Raw genomic sequence first — 12,580 nt, forward strand, 5'->3', positions numbered from 1 at the left:
GAAACTGGAAATGAACCAGGAAAAAAAAACTGGGAAAGTGACAAAAATGTGGAGATTAAACAACATGCTACTGAACAACCAATGGATCATTGATGAAATTAAAGGAGAAATCAAAAACTATCTGGAAACAAACGAAAATGATAACATGCCATATCAAACCATATGGGACGCAGCAAAAGCGGTCCTGAGAGGGAAACTCATAGCGATACAAGCCCACCTTAACAAACAAGAAAAAGCCCTAATAGGCAACCTTAAATTACACCTAACAGAACTAGAAAAAGAAGAACAAACAAAGCCCAAAGCCAGCAGAAGGAGAGAAATAATAAAAACCAGAGCAGAAATAAATGATATTGAGACCAAAAAAACAGTAGAAAGGATTAATGAAACAAAGAGTTGGTTCTTCGAGAAGATAAACAAAATAGACAAACCCTTAGCCAGGCTAACTAAGAAAAAAAGAGAAAAGGCTCAAGTAAATAAAATTAGAAATGAAAGAGGAGAAATTACAACGGATACCATGGAAATACAGAGGATTATAAGAGAATACTATGAGAAATTATATGCCAACAAATTGGACAATCTAGAAGAAATGGATAAATTCTTAGACTTATACAACCTCCCAAAATTGAACCAAGAAGAAATGGAGAATCTGAATAGACCAATCACAAGTAAAGAGAATGAAATAGTAATCAAAAACCTCCCAAAAAATAAAAGTCCAGGACCAGATGGCTTCTCCAGTGAATTTTACCAAACATTCAAAGAAGATTTAATACCCATCCTCCTCAAACTATTCCAAAAAATAGAGGAAGATGGAACACTTCCTGAATCATTCTATGAGGCCAACATCACCCTGATACCAAAACCAGACAAAGACAATACAAAGAAAGAAAATTACAGGCCAATATCGCTGATGAACATTGATGCAAAAATCCTCAACAAAATATTGGCAAACCGAATACAACAATATATTAAAAAGATCATACACCATGATCAAGTGGGATTTATACCAGAGACGCAGGGATGGTTCAACATCCGCAAATCAATCAACGTGATACATCACATCAACAAAACAAAGAATAAAAACCACATGATCGTCTCAATAGACGCAGAGAAGGCATTTGAGAAGATAGAACATCCATTTATGATAAAAACTCTCAATAAAATGGGAATAGAAGGAAAGTACCTCAACATAATAAAGGCCATATATGACAAACCCACAGCTAACATCATACTCAACGGGGAAAGACTGAAAGCCATTCCTCTGAGAACAGGAACGAGGCAGGGTTGCCCACTCTCACCACTCCTGTTCAACATAGTACTGGAGGTTTTGGCCAGAGCAATTAGGCAAGAAAAAGGAATAAAAGGAATCCAAATAGGTAACGAAGAAGTGAAACTCTCACTATTTGCAGATGACATGATTGTATATATAGAAAACCCTAAAGAATCTGTTGGAAAACTGTTAGAAACAATCAACAACTACAGCAAAGTTGCAGGGTACAAAATCAATCTACAAAAATCAGTTGCATTTCTATATGCTAATAATGAACTAACAGAAAGAGAGCTCAAAAAGATAATACCATTTACAATTGCATCAAAAAGAATAAAATACCTAGGAATAAATCTTACCAAGGAGGTGAAGGACCTATACAATGAGAACTACAAGACATTATTGAGGGAAATCTACGATGACATAAAGAAATGGAAAGATATCCCATGCACGTGGATTGGAAGAATAAACATAGTTAAAATGTCTATATTACCTAAAGCAATCTACAGATTCAATGCAATCCCAATCAGAATCCCAATGACATTCTTCACAGAAATAGAAAAAAGAATACTAAAATTTATATGGGGCAACAAAAGACCCCGAATAGCTAAAGAAATCCTAAAGAAAAAGAACAAAGCAGGAGGCATCACAATTCCTGACTTCAAAACATACTACAAAGCAATAGTAATCAAAACAGCATGGTACTGGTACAAAAACAGACACACAGATCAATGGAACAGAATTGAAAGCCCAGAAATAAAACCACACATATACGGACAGCTAATTTTCGACAAAGGTGCTAAGGACATGCAATGGAGAAAGGAAAGTCTCTTCAATAAATGGTGTTGGGAAAACTGGACATCCACATGCAAAAGAATGAAAGTGGACCATGTGCTATCGCCATTCACAAAAATTAACTCAAAATGGATCAAAGACCTGAAGGTGAGACCTGAAACTATAAAACTCATAGAAGAAAATATAGGCAACACACTATTTGACATTGGGTTTAAAGGAATCTTTTTGGATGACATGCCTACCCAGACTAGGGAAACTAAAGAAAAAATAAACAAGTGGGACTTTATCAGACTAAAGAGCTTTTATAAGACAAATGAAACCAGAATCAAGATGAACAAACAACCAACCAGCTGGGAGAGAATATTTGCAAAACATACATCTGACAAGGGGTTGATCTCCATAATATATAAAGAACTCACACAATTGAACAACAAAAAAACAAACAACCCGATCAAAAAATGGGCAGAGGAAATGAACAGACACTTCTCCAAGGAAGATATACAGATGGCCAATAGGCACATGAAAAGATGCTCAACATCACTAATCATCAGGGAAATGCAAATCAAAACAACACTAAGATACCACCTCATGCCCGTTAGAATGGCTATAATCACCAAGACAAAAAACAACAAATGGTGGAGAGGATGTGGAGAAACAGGAACCCTCATACACAGCTGGTGGGAATGCAAATTGGTGCAGCCTCTATGGAAAACGGTATGGAGATTCCTCAAAGAATTAAAAATAGAGATGCCCTATGATCCAGCCATCCCACTACTGGGAATCTATCCAACGCACCTGAAATCAACAATCCAAAGAGGCTTATGCACCCCTACGTTCATTGCAGCATTATTCACCATAGCCAAGAAGTGGAAGCAACCTAAGTGTCCCTCGACTGACGACTGGATTAAGAAAATGTGGTATATATATACAATGGAATACTACTCAGCCATAAAAAAGACAAAATCGTCCCATTTGCAACAACATGGATGGGCCTGGAGCGTATTATGTTAAGTGAAATAAGCCAGAAAGAGAAAGACAAACACTGTATGATCTCACTCATATGTGGAATATAAACCAACACATGGACAGAGAAAACTGGACTGTGGTTACCCGGGAAGTGGGGGTGGGGGGTGGGCACAAGGGGTGAAGGGAGTCATATACGGGGTGATGGACAAACAAAAATGTACAACCCAAAATTTCACAATGTTAGAAACCATTAAAATATCAATAAAAATCAAAAAAAAAAAAAAAAAAGAAAATATAAAAATAAATAAAAATTTAAAAATGGACAAATAGATATTAAAAAAAAAAAGTCTAAGAAATGCATAGGGGGGCCAGCCCCGTGGCTTAGTGGTTAAGTGCGCGCACTCCGCTACTGGCGGCCCGGGTTCGGATCCCGGGCATGCACCGACGCACCACTTCTCCGGCCATGCTGAGGCCAAGTCCCACATACAGCAACTAGTAGGATGTGCAACTATGAGATACAACTATCTACTGGGGCTTTGGGGAGAAAATGGGACAAAAAGGATGAGGATTGGCAATAGATGTTAGCTCAGAGTCGGTTTTCCTCAGCAAAAAGAGGAGGATTAGCAGGAATGTTAGCTCAGGGCTGATCTTCCCCACAAAAAGAAAGAAAGAAATGCATAGGGAAAATAAATGCCAAATTGAGGATAGTACTTATTTCAGGGAAGGGAGTGAGCTAACTGGGTAGGAGTACAACTCCACTGGCAGTGATCCATTTCTCATGATGGCACACGTTGGATGGTACATGAGTATTTGTTACCTCATTCTTTATATCTTCTTGTATGTCTGAATTTTTTTTTAATTTAAAAAGCTACCACAGACAAATAACCCAAAGAAAAAATGGTCAAAGAATCTAAACAGACATTTCTCCAAAGAAGATATACAAATGGCCAATAAGCACATCAGAAGATACTCAACATCAAATGCAAATCAAAACTACAATGAGATGACACTTCACACTCACCAGGATGGCTATAACAAAAAAGACAGATTATAACAAGTGTTGACGAGGACGTGGAGAAACTGCAACCCTCATAGATTGTTTATGGGAATATAAAATGGTACAGTTGCTTCAGAAAACAGAGCGGCAGTTCCTCAAAAGATTAAACATAGAGTCACCATATGGGCCAGCAATCCATCTACACCTAGGTAACACAAGAGAAATGTCCACAAAAAACCTTCCAAATGTTCACAGCAGCATTACCCACAACAGCTGAAAAGTAGAAATAACCCAAAAGTCCATCAACTGATGACGGATAAACAAAATGTGGCATGTCCATTCAATGAAGTAATATTCAGCCATAAAAAGGAACAAAGCACAAATGCAACATTTATGCAAAATGAAAGAAGCTAGACACAAAGGGCTTATAATACAATCACATCATATGATTCCACTTATATGAAATGTCCAGAATAGGTAGATCCAGAGAGACAGAAAATAGATTAGTGTTTAGCCAGGAGATGGAGGACTGGAGGAATGGAGAGTGACTATTAACTGGCACAGGGTTTCTTTTTGGGGGTGATGAGAATGTTCTGGAATTAGGTAGTGGTTATGGTTGCACAGCTGGGAATATACTAAAAACCACTGAATTGTACACTTTAAGAGTGTGAATTTTATGGTATGTGAATTATATTCCAATTTTTTTGAGAAGGTACCACACCCTCAAAAAGCCATATACATGAGATAAGGGCACATTTGCAAAATTAAGCCCTAGGGAGCCAAAGAATCCAAATTTATTTAATATTGATATATGCACATTTACAATATTCTGCAGACACAAGTCAGAAGCAACACTGAGACAAGTTTAACATTTTTTAACTTAATCCATTTACCTGTGTACATGAGAGAGGACAGTGGATATCGCAAGCCAAGTGCATCTTCTGTAAAGGAATCAACAAAGTCCTCCAGCATATGAAGCCCAAAATCTTTGCCTCGATATTTCTTTCTTACAAACATTGTATCAAGAACTGGCAGTTGGTAGCTTTGGGTAAGAAATGAGGCACATATGCTTCCTGCAGTCATAAGAACAGAAATCCAACAATTTTTCACATTAAAAGAATTTATATGTATATACATTTAGAGAATATGAGTTAACAGTCTTTCTAAAAACAGTTTTTTCCTACATCAAGAAGAATGCTAAAGAAATGTATACATTTTATAATATAAAATGCTTTCCAGTTGTTATTACACATCATAATGTTTACATGTGATAATGAGAAGAGCTATGTAATTTATGTTTGCCAACAATATCATCTAATACACGATAAATTAACTACAACCATTTTATGAACTATATACTTGAAGATGTATCACTGTCTATAGACTTGCACAACTTTAAAACTCATCAACAATCAAGAGTATCTGATAACTGTACACTCACACATTGCTTAACGACAGGGATACACCCTGAGAAATGCGTCATTAGGCGATTTCATCGTTGTGCGAACATCATAGAATGTATTCACACAAACCTAGATGGTAGAGCCTACTACACACCTAGGCTGTATGGTACTAATCTTATGGGACCACCGTCGTATATGTGGTCCATTGTTGACTGAAACATCACCATTCGGCGCATGACTGTATATATTTAATAACACATGAAGCATCTAATTCCAACCTTAGTACCTGAACATTCATCTTTACTTTTTCCCTAGTGAGCACAGTCTCATTTTTATCTACTTAAAGATGGCAAAGAAGCAAATTAGTTCTCCAAATTTTTAAGGACAAGGGATTAAGACTACTTGGAAACACCTGTCTGAGAAATGACTAAGTTAGCAGTCTTTTTGCTGTGAATATACTTTAAAAAATATCTTGTATGTTTAAGGTTAAATAGGAGAAATAATGTGAAGTGGTATCTAAATATGCCTCTCCTGGGGCCTGCCCCGTGGCTTAGCAGTTAAGTGTGCGCGCTCCGCTACTGGCGGCCCAGGTTCGGATCCCGGGCGCACACCGACACACCGCTTCTCCGGCCATGCTGAGGCCGCGTCCCACATACAGCAACTAGAAGGATGTGCAACTATGACATACAACTATCTAGTGGGGCTTTGGGGAGAAAAAGGAGGAGGATTGGCAATAGATGTTAGCTCAGAGCCGGTCTTCCTCAGCAAAAAAGAGGAGGATTAGCATGGATGTTAGCTCAGGGCTGATCTTCCTCACAAAATAAATAAATAAATAAATAAATAAATAAATAAATAAATAAATAAATAAATAAATAAATAAAATAAATATGTCTCTCCTTATTACATGGTACTGTACTTATTACACTGTACTGATTTGTCTCTTAAGAACCCTGATTTGGGTTCTGACCCTCCAAACAGATGCGTTAGCTCCTTTAATATGTCTTAGTTTATACGTTGAGGGCACCATGGTGGGGCATTCCACTTTCTATTAACTTTAGTATTAATTCATAGTTATCAGTCAATATTCTACTCTTTTTGTGCCTCAAATAAAATAATCTATTATTCTCAGTCACGTTATTCATACGATTTTGGACAATTCTAATAACGTAGTTCAAGGAAGAAACAAAATTTCAGGTAACAAACATCTCACAAATTGATTTTACCAATCATATCATTTGATAAGTTGGTTAATATAAAAAGACTGTTTTTAGTTCAACCAAGTAATCTGAATTCTTTATGATTAAATTGGAGAATTTCAATAACTTTTTCCAAGACTATCAACTAATTTAAACTTAGAACAGGTAACACAGATTGCTACATACTTAGACCTTAACTGCTGACATTCAGTCAGGATATTTCTAAGGATCAAAATGTCTTAGATAGTGACTATAGTTAACAATATTGTATTGTATACTTCAAATTTGCTAAGAAGGTAGATCTTAAGTGTTATTACCACCCCCCAAAAAAGAGAAAGAAAATGGTAACTATGTGAGGTGACAGGTATGTTAATTACCTTGATATTGGTGAATATTTCACAATGTTAAATATATCAAATTATCAAGTTGTACACCTTAAATATATACAACTTTTAATTGTCAATTATACTCAATAAAGCTGAAATAAATAAATAACTGTCTTGTGTGAGTCTAACAGGTAGTCTCACCAACAAGTTACTGTGACCATTATCAGTTTTAAACACTTTGAAATCAGGATTTCCTCAGAGTAACTTCTAGTAGTGATTATGAAATTAAGAGAGACATTATTTTATAAGTATTAGTCTAAAGGACAAAGCAAAACGAGAAGAGAAAGCACCGTCTAGTTCTAGTTCTCAATACAAGGTCTGAGGCTCTCTGGCTGTTTACTGTTGCGCATGCTTCAGGCTCCTTACACAAGAATACTAACTATATGAAGGAAATTTCCCACAAATTGATTTTTTTTTCTGTTTCCACACAAACATTCTTTCTAGTACACAAAAGGTAAATTTCAGCATCTAATAATGTTAAAATGGTCAGTTTATGGAACTAGCAGTGTTTACGAAGTTTGAAGTTCTACTATTTACTCGCCATGTACATATTCATTTCAAAAAACCATGCTGATTCTCTTCCTTTATCTACACCTTAAATACTTACACTTTGTATAAGGGTTCTGCCTTCATACAAAGGCCATCAAATACAGGGCAGAAATACTTCCCACGTTACCAGAGACTCTTCAGACACATCAACAGCTGCAGACAACAGCACAATTACCTTGTAAAGCAAAAACCACAACCTGCTACTTTAGGTGAAGTTTTCATTAAACTTTTTAACTGAAATGAAATTAAATGTAGCACTGCACATGGCAGACTGACTATATTCCTCTAAGTTCCATCTTTAGCCACCTTCTCTTTCTATATACTCTTTCTGGGTAATCTCACCTACTCCCAAGGCTTCTATTTACCCAAATGCTGATGACGACTAATCTTTAATTTCTGTAATGCATGATACTTACTCCAAGATCAAGAATGGAAGAGCTCACATAAATGTAAATATAACAAAAATCACATGATCAATAGACGGAGAAAAAGCATTTGACAAAATCCAATACCTTTCATGACAAAAATACTCAACGTCCTCATCCTGATAAAGGGATTACGAAAAACCCAAAGCAAATAGTGAAAGACTGGATGTTTCCCCCTAAGATCAGGAACAAGACAAAAATGTTCACTCTCACCACTTCTATTCAATATTATACTGTAGGTTCTAGCCAGGGCAATTAGGCAAGAAAAGGAAATAAAAGGCACCCAAATTGGAAATAAAGAAGTAAAACTATATTCACAGATGACATCATCTTGTTTATAGAACATCTTAAGGAATCCACTAAAAAATTATTAAAACTGATAAAGAAATTCAGCAAGGTAGCAGGATACAAGATCAATATACAAAAATCAGTTGTATTTCTATACACCAGCAATGAACAACCTGAAAATGAAATTAAGAAAACAACTCCATTTACAATAGCATCAACAAATAATAAAATTCTTAGGAATTTAACATAAGTGCAAAACCTGTATACTGAAAACCACAAACATTGTTAAAAGAAATTAAAAAACATCTAAATACGGGCCAGCCCCGTGGCGTAGCGGTTAAGTGTGCGCGCTCCGCTGCTGGCGTCCCAGGTTCGGATCCCAGGCTAGCACCGACGCACTGCTTGTTAGGCCACGCTGTGGCGGCATCCCACATAAAGTGGAGGAAGATGGGCACAGATGTTAGCTCAGGGCCAGTCTTTCTCAGCAAAAAGAGGAAGACTGGCATGGATGTTAGCTCAGGGCTGATCTTCCTCACACACACACACAAAAAAAACATCTAAATAAACGGAAAGACATCCCATGTTCGTGGATCAGGAGACTTAACATTGTTATGATGTCAATACTCCCCAAATTGACCTATAGATTCAAAACCTCAGTTGGATTTTTTTGCAGAAATTGACAAGTGATTCTAATATTCACACAGAAGTGCAAAGGACAGCAAATAGCCAAAACAATCTTAATAAAGAACAAAGTTGGAAGACTCACACTTTCCATTTTAAAACTTACAAAGCTACAGTAATCAAGACAGTGTGGTACTGGCATGAGAATAGATACCGAGATCAATGAAATAGAACGGAGGGTCCAAAAGTGAAACTTCATATTTATGGTCAACTGATTTTCAACAAGGGTTCCAAGGCAACTCTATGGGGAGAAATTGCAATCCTGGTACATTGCTGGTGAAAATGTAAAACTGCAGTCACTTTGGAAAACAGTTTGGCAGTTCCTCAAAGACTAAATTTAGAGATACCATGTGAATCTGCAATTCCATTCTTAGGTATATCCCAAGAAAAATGAAAACATGTCCACACAAAAACTTGTACACTAATATTCATAGCAGCATTATTCATAATAGCCAAAAAGTAAAACAACTCAAAAGGCCATCAAATGAGGAAAGACAATATGGATACATCCGTACAAGGGAATATTTTTTGGCCATAAAAAGGAATGAAGTGCTGATACGTGCTGCAACATAGATGAACCTTGAAAACAGCATGCTAAGCAAAAGAAGCCAGACACAAAAAACCACTATGTTGACTGAATGACTGTATTGTGTGATTCCATTTATATGAAATGCCCAGAATAGGCAAATCTACAGAGACAGAAACCTATAGAGACAGATTAGTGGTTGCCTAGGGCCAGGTGCTACGGGTGGAGAGGGAATGGCGAGTGACTGCTAATGTGCACAGGGTTTCTTTCTGGGATGATGCAAGTGATTTCATTTTTTATCACAACCCTCACATGGCATCTGATGGGGCACTGGAACAGCTCAAGGCCCAGTGGCTTCGCTGCCACTGCAGGCAGTCTGTCCTGGCTGCTGACTGGAAGCAACTAGGCTAGCCAGCCAAGCGCCTCGGTTCCCTCCAATGCAGCCGCCTGGGCTTCCTCACCACACGGCAGCCTTACGGTAGTTGTACTTCTCACCCAGTGACTCGCTGCTAAGAGTACCACAGTGGAAACTGCCAGGCCTTCCTAAGGTTTAGTGCAGTGTCACTTGTGCCGCATTCTACTGGTTAAAGCAAGTCACAGGGCCAACCCAGATTCAAGCAGACTACATGAAGACATAAACACTGGAAGCATGGTTCTCCAGGGGCCACCCCGGTAACAGACTACCACAGCAAGTCAGGATCCTCTATCTGGTGGCCTTTCTATCCCCCAGGTCCTGAGAATCCTTTGCATTCAGCAGACAGATGAGGAAACGGAATAAACCTTAACTACTTTGATCCAATGTCATACATATCACTTCTTTCATTTCTTTGGGGAGAATTAGTCACCAGTCCCCACCTAGCTGTGAAAGTGACTGGAAAAATAATCCCTCACTGGGCAGCTGCTGGCCAATGACCAGAATATAGAAGAGGAAGCACAAATATTTGGTGGAGAGCTAGCAGTCACAGCTAACTTTCTGCTTTCTCTTATCTCCCAGAGACGAACATTTCCTTTTTAACTTTCAGGAAGTCAATGATCACATCTCAGCAGATACTACCTTTTGCTGGGAGACTCCCTCCAAAGTTATGTTTGGTGACCTCAAGCTGTTTTCAGTGACTTATATCCTCACACCAGTATTCACAAACACACATACTTACTTATACAATGGTTTTGATTGATCTCACCCACATATTAAAGTTAGGTTGATTTCGGGGGCCCACATAAATATCCACACCTCCCCCATGTGGTCCAACCTACATTTCTAACTGTGTACGTCTACCTGTACATCCCACAGGAGCATCTTCACATCCACACATCAAATCTGAACTCAAGCATTACCAAATCCACTCTCCTTCTGTATTCCTAAACTTAGTTAACAGCTTCCCACCAAGGCATCCAAGCCAAAATCCTTAAGATTCATCACTGGTTCCTCCCCTTCCCTTTCAGCACACCGACAATGGAGTCACCACACTCTGTCCACCCAAAAATCTCCCTCAATCTGTTTCCTTCTCTATCCCTACTGCCACTTTCCTCGTGTTGGTCCTTCTTTCACCTGGACAACTCAAGTAGCTCTTTTAATCGACTTTCCTGACTTCAGAATATAATTTCCCCGCCCGTCACCAAGTACGACAAAAATTATCTCCCTAAAATATTTAATCATGTTACCTCCACATAAAATTCTTTGATAGCTTCCTTGCCAATAAAATAAAATCCCAAACTCTGGTATGGCATCTAAGACCCCTCACAAGGGGACGTCTGTCTTCACCTCTCCCCACCCCACCATCCCGCCCCTTTAGTCCCACCACCTTATTCAGGGTGGCGTCCCAAATACACCTTGTACTTGCATGACTCTGTGCCTTTTTTCATGTATTTATATTCCATTCATGCGTTCACTAAGAATGTTCTTTACCTTCCCCCTTCTCTGCCCAATGAAGTCCTACTTACCCTTCAAGCCACTTTTAAATATCACTTTCTCGGTGACACCTTCCTCCAGGCAAAATTAGCTGCTCCACTCTTCAATGACTGTTGTTGATCCTCAAATATAGGGCTTATCAAACTGAACTGTAATTAGCTGTTTACTAACTACAGTTTTCTGTCTCATCCACTAGATTTTTGGTGCTTGGAGGGCTGAACCCACAGCCATGTTTGTCTCTCCACTGAGAATGGAGTCCACCCTACCTCCCCAATGAGCACATGCTTACTGGAAAACATGTGCTTCTTTAGATGGCTAGACTTCATCTGAGAACAACGTAGCCACCTCATTTCCCAATGACACGTTTCACGGAGCCACAGAGTAGTGTGGGACTCCCCCACGCCTTTGCTCATTTCCTTAAAAAAAGATCATACCTAGACAGACTCAAGGCACTAAAATATAACCTCAATCCTTCTCCAACACAAACTTCTGCTATGTTTTGCCTTTAGCTATACTAGCAATCCTTACCATTTTATATCACAGTTTTGTTAGTCCATAAAATAATCTTAAAAAAGAAGGGCCAGAAATCTGAATTTCAGTGAACAGGAAGTGAGTGATCTGTCCAAAAAAGAAGGGAAGAACATAGATAGAGCTCTCACTAGAAAGGTTTGAAAGACATAAAGAAAGCTGACTAGCAAATGAAGAGAGAAAAAATGTCTCCCTTATAGATTATTTCAAATGGAGATTACAAAAGCCAAAAATATGTCCCCTGATTGATCATCAATCCCTTCAGTAGTGAGCCAACAAACTGATTCACAGTAGTTGTTGATTAGACTGTGCTTCCCCTCGATGGCTCTTTGATTACGCTTTCCCAAAATACGGTCTTCAAACTGGATCAAGGTAGTTCACAGTTGAAGCCACACAAGAACAGACAGTTTCCAAAGCAGCAGCTAGTGATAGTGTCTTCAATTTTGTTTTTTTCTCTCATTTGTCTACACTAAAATGTGATATCTGATTTATAAAAATTCTTATTTTTGTATTTCTTAATAACACAGGGCAAACAATCACAAAACTTCCACTGAATTAACAAGTGGGTTTCTTGTTTTGTTTTGTTTTTCATAACCGTGTGACATTTTTTTCTCACCAGCAGTTTTCTAGTTGGCACAGCCCATTTAACAGGTGGACCTGATCGTTC

General features: G+C 38.2%; 1 protein-coding gene across 7 annotated transcripts in view; it reads right to left on the reverse strand.

Annotated features, from left to right (window-relative positions):
• Positions 1-12,580, reverse strand: part of FAM169A (family with sequence similarity 169 member A) — a 67,282-nt gene that overhangs the window by 24,301 nt on the left and 30,401 nt on the right. For all 7 annotated transcript variants that reach the window (XM_058563199.1, XM_058563413.1, XM_058563448.1 and 4 more), the window contains one exon: positions 4,916-5,095. In XM_058563199.1, the coding sequence (XP_058419182.1) occupies positions 4,916-5,095 (180 nt within the window). The remainder of the gene's footprint in view (positions 1-4,915; positions 5,096-12,580) is intronic.

Source organism: Diceros bicornis, chromosome 1 (assembly GCF_020826845.1).
Source record: "Diceros bicornis minor isolate mBicDic1 chromosome 1, mDicBic1.mat.cur, whole genome shotgun sequence".
Classification (NCBI taxonomy): Eukaryota; Metazoa; Chordata; class Mammalia; order Perissodactyla; family Rhinocerotidae; genus Diceros; species Diceros bicornis.